This window comes from Tamandua tetradactyla, chromosome 10 (assembly GCF_023851605.1).
Source record: "Tamandua tetradactyla isolate mTamTet1 chromosome 10, mTamTet1.pri, whole genome shotgun sequence".
Taxonomy (NCBI): domain Eukaryota; kingdom Metazoa; phylum Chordata; class Mammalia; order Pilosa; family Myrmecophagidae; genus Tamandua; species Tamandua tetradactyla.
In genome coordinates, this window is record NC_135336.1 from 103,407,184 (window position 1) to 103,427,571 (window position 20,388).

The following is a 20,388-nucleotide window of genomic DNA, read 5'->3' on the forward strand; positions in this document are numbered from 1 at the left end:
GTGTGCCTGGAGAAAGGAATGGAGGGAGGGACCTTGTTGCCTTAGAGACTGGCTGGACAAAACAAGCTAGGAACCCAAAGGAAGCCCACCCAAGCTCACTCCATCCTTTGCCTTCCTCCTTAAAAATGTAACTTCTTCAATGGAGGCAAAACACAGATTTAAGTCTCTAACAACTAAAGAGAACTAAAAGAATAAAGATTCTGGCCTCTGTTCCTTGTAGAGTCACAGAACTAGGAGGCAATGCCTGGTATCACCTCCGTCTTTTAGCAGATAAAGCCGTATCTCTGTGATGCCATCAGTAGGCTTTGATATCTCAGTATCCTTTTCGAGAGGACCAAACTTGAGGCATTCAAAGTTAAATAAATGTTTACATGGAGAGCAGGCAAAGAATTGATTTAGTCAAGTGAGAACATCCGGCATTTCTTATGTATAGTAGGTGCCATTAAATATCAGTTGGATGGGTGGACGGCTACTCAGATTGGCTCACATTAAGGATCAAGGCTGCTTTCTTCTCCTGAGGGAAGTCCTCTTTCAGCTGTTCCCTCCTTTGGTTGCTTCACGACAATGCAGACAGTTATTCAGTTAATAGTGTTTGTAAGAGAGCTAGTTGTGGCTGATTTTGCAAGTTGTGAGTCTTTCAGTTATTGGTCAAGCTTCACGTACGTGTGCTCATACACAGACACACAGATGAACCCACACACAATGCACAGCTTCATTGCACAATCCAGACAATTCCCCAGTGTAGCCGTGAGGTTTCAGGCCCCAGGACAGCTCTGCTATGTCTGTGCCTTCGGCTCAAGGATGTGCTCCCTCACGCAGGCATATTCGGGCTCAGAGTGAAATTGTGCTCCACGTACACACAGAGAATTCTCCAGACCTGGTTTCAGTTGGTTCCTGTAGCTCCTACCAGTTAGACACATTGATTTACCCCCATCAATGCAAATCATAAAGATAGCTGACTGAAAACAGAAAATTAAGTCATTAATTATTCCTAAGATTTCCGCATCCTCAACCTAAAATTGGTACACTAAGACAGAAAAAAGACATGTAGGCTGAGAGGAACTAGTGAGGACTGGCGATGTTGTTTTCAGATTGGGTTCTTATGCTTGAATCTTAGCTATGAAAAGTGAATCACCACGGGCGGGCCGCGGTGGCTCAGCGGGCAAAGTGCTTGCCTGCCATGCCGGAGGACCTCGGTTCGATTCCCGGCCCCAGCCCATGTAAAAAAAAACAAACAAACAAACAAAATACAATAAAACAAGAAAATGTTTAAAGATGTTTCCCTTTCTTCCTCCCTTCCTTCCTTCCATCCTTCCTTCCTTCTCTCTGTCTTTCCTTCCCTTCCTCCCAAAAAAAAAAAAAAAAAAAAAAAGTGAATCACCAATCCTGGGTTTTGAGACTCACCATCTTTACTTACTTAAAAGCTTTAAATTCATTGTTTATCTTCCAGTGAATAAGTAGATCCCTTCATTTTATATGCTTATGCTGCCCCTTCATTTCAGAAAAAATTTAAGAAACCTGTTAAATACACGCCAAGGAGTCAGGCAGAATCTATTTCAAAAATAAGGTGAAGAGGTGGCAGTGACTGTGGCTCAGTGGCACAGTTGTTGCCTGCCATGCTGGAGACCTGGGTTCTACTCCCGGTGCCTACCCATGCGAAAAAAAAAGGAGATGTGAAGAGGGAAAAAAAAAATAAAGTTAATGAGGATTGACAGACAGAGGTATGAGATTCCTATATATATATATATATATACATGTATATATATATTTTTACTTTATTCTTTTTTTTAAAATTTTAAATGTTTTCCAGCTAAAGCCGGAAAACCTGCTAGACGAATTCTAAAAGAGCTGCAACTACTTTACTCTTTTTTAAAATTCTCAAACCAAAACAACATACAAGCATGAACATTCTTAACACACATACATTCCATGCATGGTGTACAATCAATGGCTCACAATATCATCACATAGTAGTATATTCATCACCATGATCATTTTTTAGAACATGTGCATCACTCCAGAAAAAGAGATAAAACAGAAAAAGAAAAAACTCGTATGTACCATACCCCTTACCCATCCCTCTCATTGACCACTGTAGTATTTCCGTCTACTCAGTGTATTTCAACCTTTGTTTCCCCTATTTTTCTATACCCCTTACCACTCCCTTTCATTGTTCACTAGTATTTCAATCTACTCAATTTATGTTAACATTTGTTCCTCCTATTATTTATTTATTTTTAATCCATATTTTTTACTCATCTGTCAATATCATAACAAAAGGAGCATCAGACACAAGGTTTTCGCAATCACACAGTCACATTGTGAAAGCTCTAGCATTATACATTCATCTTCAAGAAACATGGCTACTGGAACACAGCTCTACAGTTTCAAGTACTTCCCTCTAGCCTGTCTAATACACCTTAAATTTAAAAAGGGGATATCTGTAAAATGCATAAGAATAACCTCCAGGGTAACCTCTCAACTCTGAAATCTCTCAGCCACAGACACTTCATTTTGTCTCATTTCTTCCCCCTTTCAGTTGAGAAGGTTTTCTCAATCGATGCTGAGTCCCAGGTCATTTTAGGATTTCTGTCCCATGTTGCCAGAGAACTGTACACCCCTGGAAGTCATGTCCCATGTAGATAGGGGATGCGCAGTGAGTTTGCTTGTTGTGCTAACTGAAAGAGAGGCCACATCTGAACAACAAAAGAGGTTCTCTGGGGGTGATTCTTAGGTCTAACTTTAAGTAGGCTTAGTCTATCCTTTGTGGGGATAAGTTTCAACAAATCCCAAGATTGAGGGCTTGGCCTGTTGATTTGGTTGTCCCCACTGCTTGCGAGAATATCAGGAATTCTCCAAATGGGAAAGTTGAATTTTCCCCTTTTCTCTCTGTTTCCCCAAGGGGGCTTTGCTAATACTTTTTTATTCACTGTTCAAATCAATCATCCATCTTCCCTTCTGGTTTCATTTGTGCCCCCAGCCCTCTTCCCTCTATTATTCTCAGATTCAGCTTCACTGAGTATACTAACATTATTGTGCTAAAATTAGGTAGTATTGTGCTATCCATGTCTGAATTTTTACAATCAGTGCTGTTGCACAATCTGTATCCCATCAGCTCCAATTACCCAAAATCTACCCTATTTCTGTCTCCTAATGGCCTCGGTTTTTAACTGAACTCCTCCAAGTTCATTCATTAATGTTAGTTCATATCAGTGAGACCATACAGTATTTGTCCTCTTGTTTCTGGCTAATCCCACTCAGCATAATGTCTTCAAGGTCCATCCATGTTATTATATACTTCATGACCTTATTCGGTCTTACAGCTGTGTAATGTTCCCTCGTATGTATATACCACAGTTTATTTAGCCACTCATCTGTTGATGGACGTCTGGATTTTTTCCATCTCTTGGCAATTGTGAATAATGCTGCTATAAACACTGGTGTGCAAATGTCCATTTGTGTCCTTGCCCTCATGTCCTCTGAATGGATACTTAGCAAGGTATTGCCAGATCATATGGCAATTCTATACTCAGCTTCCTGAGGAACCACCAAACTGCCTTCCACAGCGGTTGTACCATTTTACATTCTCACCAACAGTGGATAAGTGTGTCTCTTTCTCCACATCCTCTCCAGCACTTGTCATTTTCTGTTTATTTGATAATGGCCATTCTGGTGTGTGTGAAATGATATCTCATTTTGGTTTTGATTTGCATTTCCCTAATAGCCGGGGAAGTTCAGCATCTTTTCATGTTCCTTTTAGCCATTTTTATTTCCTCTTCTGAGAAGAGTCTCTTCATGTTTTCTGCCCACTTTGTAATTAGGTTGTTTGTCTTTTTGTTGTTGAGTTGAACAATCTCTTTATATATTCTGGATGCTAGATCCTTATCTGATATATCATTTGAAATATTGTCTCCCATTGTGTAGGCTATTTTTTTATTTTCTTGACAAAGTTCTTTAATGCAAAAAGTGTTTAATTTTGAGGAGTTCGCATTCATCTATTTCTTTCTTCAATGCTTGTGCTTTGGGTGTAAGATCTAGGAAACTGCCTCCTAGTATGAGATTTATAAGATATTTCCCTACATTTTCTTCTAAAAGTTTTATGGTCTTAAATCTAATGTTTAGATATTTGATCCATTTTGAGTTAATTTTTGTATAGGGTGTGAGATATGGATCCTCTTTCATTCTTTTGTATGGAGATTTCTAGTTCTCCAAGCACTATTTATTGAAGGGACTGTTCTGTCCCAGGTAAGTTGGCTTGACTGCCCTATCAAAGATCAATTGTCCATAGATGACAGGGTCTATATCTGAACACTCTATGCAATTCCATTGGTCAGTATATCTATCTTTATGCCAGTACCATGCTGTTTTGACCACTGTAGCTTCATAATATACCTTAAAGTCAGGTACTGTAAGATCTCTGACTTCATTTCTCTGTCTCAGGATATTTTTAGCTATTAGGAGCACCCTGCCCTTCCAGATAAATTTGGTTATTGGTTTTTCTATTTCTGAGCAATAAGTTTTTAACTGGTATTACATTGAATCTATAAATCAACTTAGGTAGAATTGACATCTTGACTGTATTTACTCTTCCAATCCATGAACACAGTATGCCCTTCCATTTATTTAGGTCTTCTGTGATTTCTTTTAGAAATTTCCTATAGTTTTCTTTATATTGGTCTTTTGTATCCTTAGTTAAATTTATTCCTAAGTATTTTATTCTTTTGGTTGCAATTATAAATGGAATGTTTTTTCTTGATTTCCCCCTCAGATTGCTCATTACTAATGTATAGAAACACCACAGATTTTTGAGTCTGGATCTGTAACCTGCCACTTTGCTGTACTCATTTGTTAGCTCTAGTAGTTTTGCTGTGAATTCTTAGGGGTTTTCAATATATAGTATCATATCATCTGCAAGCAGTGAGACTTTTACTTCCTCCTTTCCAATTTTGGTGCCTTGTATTTCTTTTTCTTTTCTAATTTCTCTGGCTAGAACTTCCAAAACAATGTTGAATAACAATGGTGATAGTGGACATCCTTGTTTTGTTCCTGATCTTAGGGGGAAAGTTTTCAGTTTTTCCCCATTGAGGATGATGTTAGAGGTGGGTTTTTCATATATTCTGTTTATCATTTTGAAGAAGTTCCCTTCTGTTCCTATCCTTTGAAGTGTTTTCAACAAGAAAGGATGTTGAATTTTGTCACATGGCTTCTCAATAGAGATGATCATGTGGTTTTTCTACTTTGATTTGTTGATGTGGTGTATTGCATTACTTGATTTCCTTATGCTGACCATCCTTTCATACCTGGGATGAATCCTACTTGGTCATGGTGTATAATTCTTTTAATGTGCTGCTGGATTTGATTTGCAGGAATTTTGTTGAGGATTTTTGTATCTATCTTCATCAGAGAGATTGGTCTGTAGTTTTCTTTTCTTGTAGTATCTTTGTCTGGCTTTGATATTAGGATGATGTTGGCATCATAGAATGAGTTAGGTAGCCTTCCCTCCTCTTCAAATTTTTGGAGAGTTTGAGCAAGGTTGGTACTAATTCTTTCTTGACTGTTTGGTAGAATTCACCTGTGAAGCCATCTGGTCCTGGACTTTTCTTTTTTGGAGGCTTCTTAATGACTAATTCAATTTCTTTACCTGTAATTGGTTTGTTGAGGTCATCTGTTTCTTCTCGAGTCAATGTTGTTTGTTCATGCTTTTCTAGGAAGTTGTCCATTTTATCTATATTATCTAGTGTATTAGCTTAAAGTTGTTCATAGTATCCTCTCATTACCTCCTTTATTTCTGCGGGGTCATTGGTTATGTCTCCTCTTCCATTTCTGATTTTATTTATTTGCACCCTCTCTTCTTCTTTTTGTCAACCTTGCTAAGGGTCCATCAATCTTATTGATTTTCTCATGGAATCTTGTTGATTTTCTTGATTTGTTTTCATGTTCTCAATTTCATTTATGTCTGCTCTAATCTTCATTATTTCTTTCCTTCTGCTTGCTTTGGGGTTAGTTTGCTGTCCTTTCTCTAGTTCTTCCAAGGGAACAGCTAATTCCTCAAGTTTTGCTCTTTCTTCTTTTTTGATATAGGCATTTAGGGCAATAAATTTCCCTCTTAGCACTGACTTTGCTGCATCCTATAAATTTTGATATGTTGTGTTTTCATTTTCATTTGCCTCGAGATATTTACTGATTTCTCTTGTAATTTCTTCCTTGACCCACTGGTTGTTTAAGAGTGTGTTGTTGAGCCTCCATATATTTGTGAATTTTCTGGCCCTCTGCCTATTATTGATTTTCAACTTCATTCCTTTGTGATCTGAAAAAATGTTTTGTATGATTTCAATCCTTTTAAATTTATTGAGACCCAGCATGTGTTCTCTCCTTGAGAATAATCCATGAGCACTTGAGAAAAAGGTGTATCCTGCTGTTGTGGGGTGTAATGTTCTTTAAATGTCTGTTAAGTCTAGTTCATTTATTGTATTATTCGAATTCTCTGTTTCTTTATTGATCCTCTGTCTAGATGTTCTGCCCATTGATGAGAACAGGGAATTGAAGTCTCCAACTATTATGGTAAATGTGTCTATTTCTCTTTTCAGTGTTTTCAGTGTTTGCCTCATGTATTTTGGAGCACTCTGGCTCAGTGCATAAATATTTATGACTGTTGTGTCTTCTTGTTGCATTTTTCCTTTTATTAATACATAGTCTTCTTTGTCTCTTTTAATTGTTTTACATCTGAAGACTAATTTGTTAGATATTAGTATAGCTGCTCCTGCTCTTTTCTGATTGTTGTTTGAATGAAATATCTTTTCCCAATCTTTCACTTTCAACCTATGTTTATCCATGGGTCTAAGATGCATCTCCAGTAGACAGCATATAGATGGGTCCTGTTTTTTAACCCAATCTGCCAGTCTATATATTTTGATAGGGGTGTGTAATCCATTAACATTTAGTGTTATTATTCTATGGGTAGTACTTCTACCATTTTGCCTTTTGGATTTTATATATCATATCTAATTCTAATTCTGTTCTTTTTACCTTTACTGATAGTCTTCATTTCTACACTCTTCCCCACACCTCTCTCTCCTGTCTTTTCCTGTCTGTCTTTAGTACTTCCTTTAGTATTTCTTGCAGAGCCAGTCTTTTGGTCACAAATTCTCACAGTGATTTTTTTTGTCTGAAAATGTTTTAATTTCCCCCTCATTTGTGAAGGACAGTTTTGCTAGATATGGAATTCTTGGTTGGCAGTTTTTCTCTTTTAGTATCTTAAATGTATCTTATCACTGTCTTCTTGCCTCCATATTTTCTGCTGAAAAATCTACATATAGTCTTATTGGGCTTCCCTTGTGTGGTAGTTAGATTCAGTTATCAACTTGTCCAGGTGAAGGCAACAAGTTCTGTTGCTGTGGACATGAGCCAATGGTACGTGAACCTCATCTGTTACTGATTACATCCGCAGTTAGCTAGGAGGTGTGCCTGCTCCAATGAGTGATGTTTGATTTAATTGGCTTGGGCTTAAATGAGAGACTCAACATAGCACAGCCCAAGCAGCTCACATACCTCCAGCTCAGCCTAGGCCTTAGGAGGTGCAGAAAGACATCACCCCAGGGAAGTTATTGGAACCAGAGCTCTGGAGAAAAGGCCAGCAGAGACCACCCTGTGCCTTCCCGTGTAAGAAAAAACCTCAGTTGAAAGTTAGCTGCCTTTCCTCTGAAGAACTAACGAAATAAATCCCCTTTTGTTAAAAGCCAATCTGTCTCTGGTATGTTGCATTCCAGCAGCTAGCAAACTAGAACACCTGGTATGTGATGGATTGCTTTTCTCTTGCTGCTTTCAAAATTCTCCTTCTCTTTGACAGCTGACATTCTGATTAGTAAGTGTCTTTTAGTACGTCTATTTGGATCTATTCTCTTTGGGGTATGCTGCACTTCTTGGATCTGTAATTTTAAATCTTTCATAAGAGTTGGGAAATTTTCAGTCATAATTTCCTCCATTAGTTTTTCTCCTCCTTTTCCCTTCTCTTCTCCTTCTGGGACACCCACAACACAAGTATTCATGCACTTCATGTTGTCATTCAATTCCCTGAGTCCCGCTTGTATTTTTCCATTCTTTTCCCTATATTTTCTTTTGCTTATCAGATTTCAGATGTCCCATCTTCCAGTACACTAATCCCATCTTCTGCCTCTTCAAGTCTAATATTGTAGGTTTCCATTGTTTTTCTTTTTCATCTCCTCTACTGTGCCTTTCATTCCCATAAGTTCTGTGATTTCTTTTTTCAGACTTTTGATTTCTTCTTTTAGTTCATTCTTTGCCTTCTTCATATCCTCCTCAATTCATTGATTTGATTTTTGATGAGGTTTTCATATCTGTTCGAACATCCTAAATTAATTGTTTCAACACCTGTAGTTCATTTGAATTGTTGGTTTGTTCCTTTGGCCCATATCTTCAATTTTCCTAGTATGATTCATTATATTTTGCTGGCATCTAGACCTTGAATTTCCTTAATTAATTTATTCTGGAGATTGTTTTCACTTTTTTTGACCTAGGAAGTTCTTGCTAGATGACTGTTGTCTATCTGTTCTTTGACATTCAGTTCAGCTTATTCTAGACCTCTAGCTTAGGTTTTGTTTAACAGAATTTTTCAGTTCTTGTTTTCTTGTTTCTTGCCCTGCCTGTATGGTGCCTTTTTTATCCCCTTAGGAAGGTCCACTTAGGTATTATAGACCCCAGTCAGATTTTTCCAGACAAGACTGGCCTTTTCTCAGGAGGAAAGAGTCATTTGCATCAGCTTTCCCTGAGGGTGAGACCCAGCAGGTTGAAAGACTTTCCTATGAAGCCTCTGGACTCTGTGTTTTTCCTATCCTGTCTGGCATGTGGTGCTTGTCTGCCTGCAGGTCCCACCAACATACGGTGATGAGGTACCTTTAACTTAAGCAGACTTCCTCTGCTGGGGCATGGTGAAGCCAGAGGAGACGCTGTATGCTGATTTTAATTGCTTAAATTTTCCAGACCTGGGGCCTGAATTCCTTGATGGAGGGGTTCCACCTGAGCTGGGCCCCACCCCTCTCCTGGGGAAGGCACAGCCTCCTGACTAGCTCTCAGATAAGCTTAATTCTGCCCTTGCCTGGGAAATTGGAGCCTGGGAAGCCCTGCAGCTAGTATCCAAAGAGCAGTCAAGCTATAGAAACACAGCCACCAAAAAGAAGGAAAAAAATCCTTTTCAGAGCAGGACCCCCATTCCTTGGGTTTGCCAATCAAGAGCTTAAGTTGGTACATTACTCTGTGTATCTCCAGGTCCTGTGTGCCCCCTCCTTTCTTTCAGGGCCCAGATCTTTTCAAGTATTTTGTGCTGTCTGATCCTAAAAAACCTGTTTGTTTGTTTGTTTGTTTGTTTAACTTTTTCCATCAGCCCTGCCCCTTCTGTGCTGGGGTAAAAAACAGCAACCTCAGCTTTTACTTGAGGCTCAGCTGGGTGGGAGACCTATTTTTAGTAGTCAGAATTTATTAATTAATTCCACAGTTGGAGCTTGGTTGAGCCCAGTCCCTTGCTGTTAGTAAAGTCTCTTTCCTTTCCCCTCTGGGAACCAGCCTGTGGGGGAGGGGTGCCGGCCTCTGGTTTGGGGGATTCACAATTCTGGGTGGGCTCGCAGCTGGTCCAGCTTGTCCAGACTTGTACGCTGTGTGTGTCTGGTCACTGATGTGCCCCCAGCAGTTATTCTATTCCTGGTTATTTACTAGCTGCTCTGGAGGTCAAACTAAATCCCATACCTCAGTAAGCCACCGTCTTGGACCCCTCCTGCTGCTGTCCAGATTTACTTATGTGTGTATATATTTTTAATGTGAACTTTTAAATCCTGTGCAATTGCAAAAGACAAGTGCTGTTGGCCCCAAGGTGTTAGTAGGCTGTGCTAAGGGGGTGCCACCATCAGTTATATTGATTCAGTGTCCCTAGGATAAAAATAAGCTAATATTAAAAAGATGGCCCAGCTTCTGATTTTAAGTCCAGAGAGACATGTCTTCCTTGGGTTGTCATTAAGAGGACAGTGGGGGGAAGTCATGGGCAAATCCCTTGCCCATAGGGTCACCTCATATCCGGGGTAGTCCTGGTTAATGTCTGTTATCCTGGCACAATGGCTGATAGTGCTCTTTTCTCCCAAAGTATACTGGGTAGACGGTGAGCCACGTTTGTACTTGTTATCCCTCTTCCTCTCTCTCTCTGTCTCTGTGTCTATCTTTCTACCTCTCTATCATCTATCTATTGTGTATGTCTGTTTATCTGTGTCTTTAGGGGTAGGCTTTTTCTTTTTTAAATATTTTTATTGATAAATCTTTTCTTTTATTTTTAACTTTTTTTTATTGTATAGTATCACATATATACAAAGCAAAGAAATAAAAAAGCAATAGTTTTCAAAGCACTCTTCAGTTAGTTACAGGACAGATCCCAAAGTTTGTCATGGGCTACCATACGATCCTCTCATATTTTTCCTTCTAGCTGGTCCAGATATAGGAAGCTAGAGGGCTTACATATCTTTTTATCATCACAATTGACTTTCTTTTCCTTCTTTTTTTTTGTGAAAAATAGCATGTATACTAAAAAGCTATACATTTCAAAGCACAGCATCACAATTAGTTGTGGAACATATTTCAGAATTTGACACAAGTCACAACTTCACAATTTTAGGTTTTTGCATCTAGCTGCTGTAAAATAAGAGATATCAATTTAATGGTTCAGCATTCATATTCATTTGTTAAATCCTATCTTCTCTGTATAACTACCCCCATCACCTTTGATCTTTCTGTCCCTCTCTTTAGGGGTGTTTGGGCTATGATCATTCCAAATTTTTCACATTGGAAGGGTGTGTCACTAATATGGGGTAGGGAGATGGAACTAGCTGATGTTCTGGAGAGGCTGGGCTAGGTTTCAGGACTTATTTGTTCTAGGGATCCATCTGGAGGTTGTAGGTTTCTGGAAAGTTACTCTAGTGCCTGGAACCCTTGTGGAATCATATATTGCACTAGGTGTTCTTTAGGATTGGCTGGAATGGTCCTGGTTGGGGGTTGGCAAGTTATGATAGGTAGCAAGGTCTAATTGAAGCTTGCATAAGAACAACCTCCAGAGTAGCTTCTCGACTCTATTTGAACTCTCTCTGCCACTGATACTTTATTGATTACTTCTTTTCCCCCTTTTGGTCAGGATGGACTTGTTGACCCTATGGTGCCAGGTCTGATTTCATCCCTGGGAGTCATCTCCCACGTCACCAGGGAGACTTTCACCCCTGGATGTACTGATAAATCTTTTTATACATACATTCCCTACATGGTGTAAAATTATTGACTCACAATATCATCATATAGTTTTGTATTCATGACCATGATCATTTCTTAGAACATTTGCATCTCTCCAGAAAAAGAAATAAGAAAAAAGAAAAAAACGTATACATGCCATACACCTTACCACTTTTTCTCATTGACCACTTAGTATTTCCATTTATCCAATTTATTTTACCCTTTGCACCCCCTATTATTTATTTATTTTTTATCCATATTTTTTTCATTCATCTGTCTGTATCTGCTAGCAAATTAATTACTTCTCTTATGGCAAGTACCTTCTTTTTTATACCCACACTTATTCTCTTTTGTTTCATATTATGTCCTATCCTTCACTATATACTTACTTAAATATGCATGCACCATTTAATTCCATGAAAGATTTGAGATGCCTTGCCAGCTAAACAACTGATAAACGTGTGAACCAAACTACTGATCAAATAGAAAGTAGGAATTAGCAGTAAAAGAAATTAAAATAAAAATGGAAACCCATGATCATATGATGGAAGAAAGTAGCCATTTGGCCGTAATCTTGGCCTAGATGCTATAGTTAAGTGTGCAGTATGGCTTTGAGTTTCCTGGCAGACAAAATAAAACGTGTTACTTGAGGAAATAATGACTACTCTCAGAAATATATTCCTCAAGGAAGGAAACATGTCTTTCAGCCCGGGATCCTAAACCCAGGGTCCAGTGGAGCTGTAGACCTGACCGCTTTCTTGCCATAGCTGCAGGGCTACCCTTCACTGGCCCTGTTTCTTGTGACATTGTCTGTGAACAATGAGTGAATTACATTAGAGAATAACTCAGCAGAGATGGAGCTACAGAAACATACATGTGTGAGTATTTGTGTGTCTGGTTTACTATATGAGTTCTCAGAGTGGTAGACAGCCTCCATAGCTTTCACACAATCCTCTGTAAGTATGGCGCTCCTTGACTGGGCTTTGGAAGCATTGAATGACAAATAACAAAAGAAACATTCTCTGAGCAAATCTAGATGGCTGACCTATTGTGTTTTTATCACATTAGAGTTAGTTATTTATAAACCCAATAATGGAATACCATCTATTCCATTAGATTGTAAGGTTTGTGTCTTCATTTGCCTGGGCTATAATAATAAATACCATTATACTGGTTGGATTTAGCAACAGGAATTTATTGTCTCACAGATTTGGAGGCTAGAGGTCTAAAATCAGTCTCAGGAGGTCATACTTTCTCTGAAGAAGGTTCTGGTCATGGCTTTTTGGCAATGCAAAACTCAGGGTTTGCCTTTGTCGCATGGCCTTCTTGTCTCTTTCTATGTTTTCCTTACTCCTACTACTAAGTCCAAAAGACCTTTGTTCATTTTAGCCTCCTTGATTCAATTTAGCCTCCTCTTAGTAGGATCTTTGAAAATTGTATTTACAAATGGGTTCACATCCACAGGACTGCAGGTTTGGACTTGGACATGTCTTTGTGTGGAACATGACTCCACAACACTTTGTGAGAGGGTGATCATGTCCTTTGCATTCTAAATCACCAGGCAAGGCAGCAAGCTTGCTGCCTTTGTGCAGGAGTCAGTAAATGGGCATTTATTGAATTAATAGCAATCTGAATCTAATAAGGGAACCACAGAATCATGGGTATTGCAGGATCCTTGGTGATGTAAATTCAGCCTTTCATTTAAACCTGAGAAAATTGGGATCTAGAGAGGTGAAATGACTTTCCCAGGGTTTCTTGCCAGCTGGTTGAAACCAAAGCTCATGCCCAGGCATGTGTGCTTTCATACTTAAATAACTTGTTGATAAAAGCCATGCTTCTTCATTTTACTTTGTCACACCACTAAATACTCCTGAGGATATATTCCACTGTGTCTCCTTTATGGAATGTGTTCTTGTAAGCTTCTGTTTAAATTCCTTCCATGCCGAGGCAAATAACTGAACAACAAACTGAAACTGAAATCCTAAAGTCAAATTAAATTATATTTTTAAGTTTGAGCTGAGTAATGTGGTTGGGTAATCTTCCATTGGGTTCTATCTGAGACTGAAATCATAAAAATGAAAATGATGGCAGCAGCCCTCTATTGAGTGCATACTAATGCCAGGCACTTTGCTATGCATTCTGTAAAAAAAGAGAATTATAAACATATTATCTCATTTAAATCCCACAACCACTCTAAGATGTAGGTACTATTTATTTTTCCCATTTACAGATAAATAAACTAAACCTAGAAAAGCTGAGATCATTGCTCAAGATGTCTCAGCTAGTAATTTGGAGAGCCAGCATTCAAACCCAGTTCTGTCTAATTCTAGAGTCTGTGCTCTTATTCCTATGCTACAGTGATTAAAATACCCAGGGAAGACCACAAGGAAATGCGACTATAGAATAAGTCTGTTAAATAATTGTGGAATACCATCCCATCCAGCTTTTGCCAAGATGCTGAGAGACCTTTACAAAGGAGACTTACGTTAAAAAGGGAGGGTAGAAGGAGTGTTCATAATAGTCAACTTTTGCTCCATGATTAACCTCTTAACCTTTACATTTCTGCAATGATGATAATGTTAACTGTTTTCTTGAACATACCATTCCAAAGAGAAAAATGAAATTGAAAACAGCTCTGATTTAGCATGAGTCGCTGGTTACATGCTAATGAATGAAGAAAAAATATTATGATAGAGGACTTTGCTTTAATACATCTTTTACTTAAGATGGCTATGGGCTGTCCACCCACCAGTCCAGGAGGCCTGAAGCTTAAGAGTTAAGAGTCCTTTATCAGGGATGTTTTGATGACTAAAATTGCTAAAATGCAATATACCCAAAGTGGACTGGCTTTTATAAAGGGGATTTATAAAAGACATAACTCTAAGGCCATGAAAATGTCCAAATTAATGCGCCAACAAGAGGATACCTTCTCAGAGGAAAGGCAGCTGGCTTCCAGGTTCCCCTGTCACATGGGAAGGCACAAGGTAACATCTGTTGGCCCTTTGCTCCCGGGTTTCATTGCTTTCAGCTCCTGGTTCCAGTGGCCTCCTCTCTGAGCTTCTGTCTGTCTCCAAGCCTCTGAACTGTCTGCTCTCTGTGTTGGCTCTTTTAAGGACACAAGTAAGCTAATGAAGCCCCACCTTGAATGGGCGGGGTACATCTCCATCTAATCAAATGGTCCCACCCACAACTGGGTGGATCACATCTCCTAAAATAAGTCTGCCTCCACAAGATTAGGATTAAGAGAACATGGATTATTGGGGGGTACATAACAGTTTCAAAACAGCACAAGGGGTCATACACTTGAGTTCTAATCTCTGCCATTTTCTACCTCTGGGATCTTGGAAGTTATGAGTTTTGCTTTTCCTTTGTTTTCTCATCTTCAAAATGAGGATAACAATAATACACACCTGATATGAGGTCTGCATGGATTAAATAAAACAGTACTCATGAAGATATTAAAGCATGCTCGGGAGATAGTAATAACTCAAAAAGCGGCAACTCCTCTTTTTATATTTGCACCTGGAATTTCGGAGAGAACCCTGTATTCATGACTGAGTTTGGCAGGCACAGGCATGGTGTAGTTGGAACACGAGAAGAATAAGAACGTCTGCTGTCATATATGGAGTAGTGACATTCCCTGGACCCTGGAATTCTGCATAGGTGGTTCTTTTATAGAAAGAGGAGAAAGGAGGCCTAGACATAAGGTTAGGTGATGGTTCCCAGCCACACCACTCCCTGGTAGTGGAGTGCAGAAGGTGTCTTACCTAGGGCAGAAGCTCCCACCTAATCATAGGCAAGGTAGTCAGGTGGGGCACATCCTGCTGCTCCCCTTCCTTTCTCCTTCTCATGCCTGGTTGGGGCTAGGGAAGGAGTCAGGTGGACTTTGACAGGACTTGTGAATCCCCTTTGGGGGTGGTATGATGAGAAAGAAGCAAGAAAGCTTTGCTGAGATATCCTGGGCCAAAGAGAGGACCAGGGAGATGGTACTGGGCTTTCTGTGGAGTTGAGAAGTGAATGGGGACCAAAAATTGACAGCTCGGTCCCCAACATGCTGAACTGAACCCTAAAAAATGCCACCTGCATTTTTGCATGGTGCTGTAGCACCATGCCTGGCACAAGTTCGGGGTGGGCTCTGACAGTGGGGCAAGGACTGCGCCTCCAGGCTCATTATCACTGCCCACAAACTATCTACCTGGTGAGAGCATCAAGTTGCCTACCAGAGGAGGTCATCTTCAGCAGAGCCTTGAGGCGTGAGTGTTGGTGAGGGTAGGAGAAGGTACTAGTCTCCAGAGCAGGGACTGACCTATGGGCACAGTTACAGAGACATTGGTTCAGGAGTTGGCAGGTGGTTGTGAGCGGCTGCAGGATGAAGGCATTTGGGGTGGGGCGGCAGGTCTACTAATTCTTGGGTGTGAAGATGGCAGGGCCCAGAGAAGTAAGGACTGAGGGGTTTGGGCTTGTCCATTGCAAGCTGTTCTCTACTGCAGCACCTTAGCATAGATCCTGATCAGTGATACCCTGTGGACAGGTAGGGAAATTTACACCTTCATTTTCCTACATTCGATTTCCATTTCTATGGTCAGTATTTTTCAGTATTTTGTATAAGTCCTGTTATTTCTTTATAACCTGCAATTAGCATCTTCCCCATGTGTGTTGCTAACTCTTATTTTTATATAAGCATACTGATAGTTTTCTAAGGAGAAACATGCCCATTTATTCTTACTCAATTTTCAATGAATGAAACATCTCCACCAGAAATTTCAGATCATCTTAACAACAAAGGGAGCAAGCACCATGAATAATCCTAAATTTCCGGGACGATTTGCTCTACAGACGTGACCTGTGAGTGTGAATCAGTGGGCATTTTGTCTTTCCCAAAAGACATTCTCTTTGGACATTGTGCTTGGGCTGAGGCATTTGCTTCTGGAAGAGCAGGGGGCAGGCGCTGCTCTGGTGGGAAATCCCGCTTGGGATATGACTCTGCCTGGAAGTTTATCTTGAGGAGGTGCTTGACCGTGGCTTAATCTCTTTTCAGATCCAACGCTATGGAGTACAGACCATGTCCGGCAGTGGCTGGAGTGGGCGGTGAAGGAGTATGGCCTGCTTGATGTCGACGTCTTGCTCTTCCAGAACATTGATGGGAAGGAGCTGTGCAAGATGACCAAGGAAGACTTCCAGAGGCTCACCCCGAGCTACAATGCTGACATCCTTCTTTCCCATCTCCACTACCTCAGAGAGAGTAAGGCGGTTCCCTCACTTGTGCTGTGGCGCCTTGGGTGGTGGCCGTCCTTAACCTGAGCTTCTGATGTGGCACATCTTCCTGCTTTCACCCATTTCCCATGTAGGGTCCGAGGGAACTAAGCACGTAGAATGTAATGATCATGTACAACAATACTGGCAGCATCGCCCTAGGAAGAAGTGATTGGGGCTTAGAGGAAGCCAAAGAGTCGCATTAGCCCCAGCCTCCCCCAGCCAATGAGATCAAATGTCAAACGAAAATGCCCCACAATGTCTAGCCTCTATGATGCCCAAATTTGAGATAGAAATATTATGGAAAGGTTCTTTCTTGATGGGAATTATGGGGTTTATCATTCCTAAAGCTGCACAGAGCCCCCCTTCATGCCAAACCTGAACACAAAATGAGGGAAGTTTTCACTTCATATCATGAGATTTGGCTGAATCTGACAGAGTGGGAATGGCATATCGAGGCAATTAGAGGCATGGATCCACAGTTTGCTGCATGCTTTAATTTTTAAAATGTCAAGCATGGTTAGAAGGAAATAGTAGAAGTAGTGTAACAGTCGGGTGGTATAAATTCCCCTCAATCTGCTTTGCCTGGCATTCCAACCGTTTATTCCCTGAATTAAATCCGGGTCCCCATCTAGGTTTTAACACGCTAACAAAGTAGCAAAGTGAATGCGATATTTTCAAGTTGTCCATCATGTTTGGGTGGGAATGGGAGATGCCTTTCTCTCTCTCTCTCTCTCTCTCTCTCCCCCTCCCTCCCTCCCTCCCTCTCTCTCTCTCTCTCTCTCTCTCTCTCTCTCTCTCTCTCTCTCTCTCTCTCTCTCTCTCTCTCTCTCTCCCCCTCCCTCCCTCCCTCTCTCTCTCTCTCTCTCTCTCCCTCTCTCTCTCTCTCTCTCTCTCTCTCTCTCTCTCTCTCTCTCTCTCTCTCTCACTCCCTCCCTCTTTCTCTCTCTCTCTCTCTTTTTCTCTCTCTCTCTTTCTCTCATTGCCTTGTGTTTTGTTTTGTAGCTCCTCTTCCACATTTGACTTCAGATGATGTTGATAAAGCCTTACAAAACTCTCCACGGTTAATGCATGCTAGAAACACAGGTAATGCTGGCCCTGCCCTTCCCCACAGGACAAGCGTAGGGGCATGACACAGGCTGCAGGCTTTAAAAGTAAAGAGTTGGAATGGCTGGTGAGGGCATTAGGAAGGCAGGGCACAGAGGTGGATGTTTGAGGGGTTCTTCTTGGTGAGTAGGACAGTTTGTGGGATGTGCTGAATGCCTAAGGGAAGGCAGAGCCCTTTGGGCTCTGAGAAGTTCTTTTTCCCCCCTTTGGTAATCGAAGGATTTCTTTTAACTGGGAGATGTACAGAATTAGCCTAGCCTATAGCCAGAGCCTTACTTCATATTTTCTGGATTATAATCTGCTTGCTCTTAGTTCCCAGATATGTGCTGTGCTGCTTCTGTAGAAACTAAAAGCATGTTCAATATAAAGAGGGCTTAGCAGGCTCCCTTTTTTTTTTTAGCTTTATTCTTAAAGGAATGTATACCAGGACAAGTAGGAGTTTTATTTTTTCTGTCTGGTGAAGTTTTGGGTTATATGACTTGACTTTAATTTGCTTGTTTATAAAAGGCAGTGGTAAGGAACACCAGTTATGTTCTGTGAGCTTCAGTTCAAAGAGGAAACTCCTAGAATTTTGGAAGATGCAAAATCAGTCACTAACCAAATCTATCTCTAACTGTGACTCAGCTTTTATTTTTTCGCCTGAGCCTAGCGGGGTTAACACAGTACTTCACCCCAGCTAACCTTCCTTCCTGACTTCTGGCTCTCCTGGTAGAGAGGCTGAGCCTTTTGCAGATAAATGTGCTCCTGTCCCTTTCATTTCCTCCCTGCGATGGTAAGAAGGACAGAAACATGGCCATGAGGCTGCTCTCCTGTCCTGTCCTTGCCTGCAGGGACCTCTCCAGCCAACTAGAGTAAGGGTGAGACCAGAAAGTGCCAGGAGGGCTTAGGAGACCCCCTTGCAAACAAGCAGGCCAACTCATTTTCTGCCCTCACATAGAGTAGAGCAATTTTCTAAATATGTGCCATTTTATTCTAAAATGTATAATGTGAGTCCAGCTTTAAGTAGTACAATGAATTTGCCAGTTTATCTTGGTCCCTAATATTCAAAACATTGTGCTTTTAATATTCGAAACATTGTGCTTTTATCCTAAAGTGAAAAAAAGTGCTGAGTTTGGTGGTATACCTTTTCAATAGGTTCCACATATCAGCCTTTTAATGACTTTGTGGCCAGAAATTACAAATAACTTAGAGAAGTTTCCCCCCTTTTAAGTGCTTCAAACACCATTGAACAACACACTGTTCCTGAGCCATTTAAAATTTTTTGAAGTGAGTGAGTTTCAAGCAATCTCTGATTTCATAGTTTCTGCTATTGTTACAACCCAAAGGCAAGTGAAGAAAAGGACAACAAATTGCAAATGGATTGAACTAAGAAAAGGCAGTTTGCTCTCCTAACACAATGCGAGTTGCCTAAAAGAGAGGCCAAGGCAAATGTGCATTTGAATAGAGAGGTGAATTGATTTTTAATAAGATCCATCTATGTTTACGCAAAACATTTTTAATTATTTGGTATTGCTTTCCAAGAGCTCTGTCAAATGTTTATGGCTTTTTATGCAATTTGAAAAGGAAACACACAAGAAACCTCACACAATAGAATTTTTTTAATAAAGTGATTTTGCTGGGGAACAAGAAGCTATAAAATCAAAACATAAAACACATTGTAACGATGTGCCCAGGAGAGCCCCTGTCCACTGTCCACCTGGGAGACTGTTTCTGGCTCTCATGCGTGTCATTTCTCCGGAAGGCTCCTCCACTTGTTGTGACGGGGCCAAGCCGATGTGGCACTGATGCTGAGGTTGACAGCCACCACAAAAGTGCTTCACATGTTTTGTCTTTCCTTTTGTCTGCAGGGGGTGCAGCTTTTATTTTTCCAAATACTTCAGTATATCCTGAAGCTACGCAAAGAATTACAACTAGGCCAGGTACGAAAACACCCCTGTGTGATATCTTCACTTAGAGACATCCAGGATGTCCTGCTGATGTCCGTGACTAGTCATGCGATACAAGGAGAGACGGGTCTGTGTGTGGAGTGAGTCCCCAAGCAGTCTTATTCTGACTCTGTTGATTTTGAAACTGAGTTCAGTCAAACCATTTCACTTAAAGATCACACTAAAGGTGCCTGAACTGGGGAATTAAAAGCAGATGCACACCTCAGCTAGCTGCTCTGAAAGACAAGCGAAGATGGCATTGTGGATATCCACCATAAGGAATTCAGGTGCTTTCAAGTTCATTGGACTTAGGTGTAGATCTGTCCATCCTTAGGGAAATAGTGCAATGCAAGAGGGATTTCCTTTATTAATAGCAGGTAATGGCCAGCATGTCACAAGGAGCCAGTCGTTCAGACTGAAAGCATGTAGTAGATAATATTGTTCTTTAATCTTACCTTATGCCTTTCCAGATTCTTCAGTTAGGTAATAACTGTACAAGTTCATTCGCTCAAAAATAAATATTTTTTCAAGTGCCAATTAGTGCCAGGCAGGAAGTTAGATTCAGAGAATTCAAACGATGAAGCAGACTTCAAAACTCTCCTGTCATCCTGAAGCGAGCAGTCCATTCATCAGGTATTCAAGCACCGCCTGTGCCAGCCGCTGTTCCAGGCCCCGAAGGCACAGAGGTGACCAAGCTCCCAACCTAGAGAGAGACATTCTCCTAGGCTGAAGTTCTAGATCTTTCTATAGAGCGGCCTAGAGCTGGAGAGACAGACATGGTTTAAACAAATGTTTCACCTAAGGTTCTAGATGTTTCTGTGGAGGTATA

At 40.6% G+C, this 20,388-nt stretch overlaps 1 protein-coding gene and 1 non-coding gene across 7 annotated transcripts in view; one reads left to right on the top strand and one right to left on the bottom strand.

Annotated features, from left to right (window-relative positions):
* The window catches only part of ERG (ETS transcription factor ERG), a 255,536-nt gene that overhangs the window by 214,960 nt on the left and 20,188 nt on the right, over positions 1-20,388 (top strand). For 4 of the 6 annotated variants that reach the window (XM_077119074.1, XM_077119077.1, XM_077119076.1 and 1 more), the window contains 3 exons: positions 16,313-16,516; positions 17,533-17,613; positions 19,482-19,553. In XM_077119074.1, the coding sequence (XP_076975189.1) occupies positions 16,313-16,516; positions 17,533-17,613; positions 19,482-19,553 (357 nt within the window). The remainder of the gene's footprint in view (positions 1-16,312; positions 16,517-17,532; positions 17,614-19,481; positions 19,554-20,388) is intronic. The other 2 variants (XM_077119073.1, XM_077119075.1) reach the window with 2 other exon arrangements.
* Positions 1,798-1,860, bottom strand: LOC143648992 (U7 small nuclear RNA). Its single transcript, XR_013158875.1, has one exon. It is a non-coding gene; the product is annotated as a U7 small nuclear RNA (small nuclear RNA).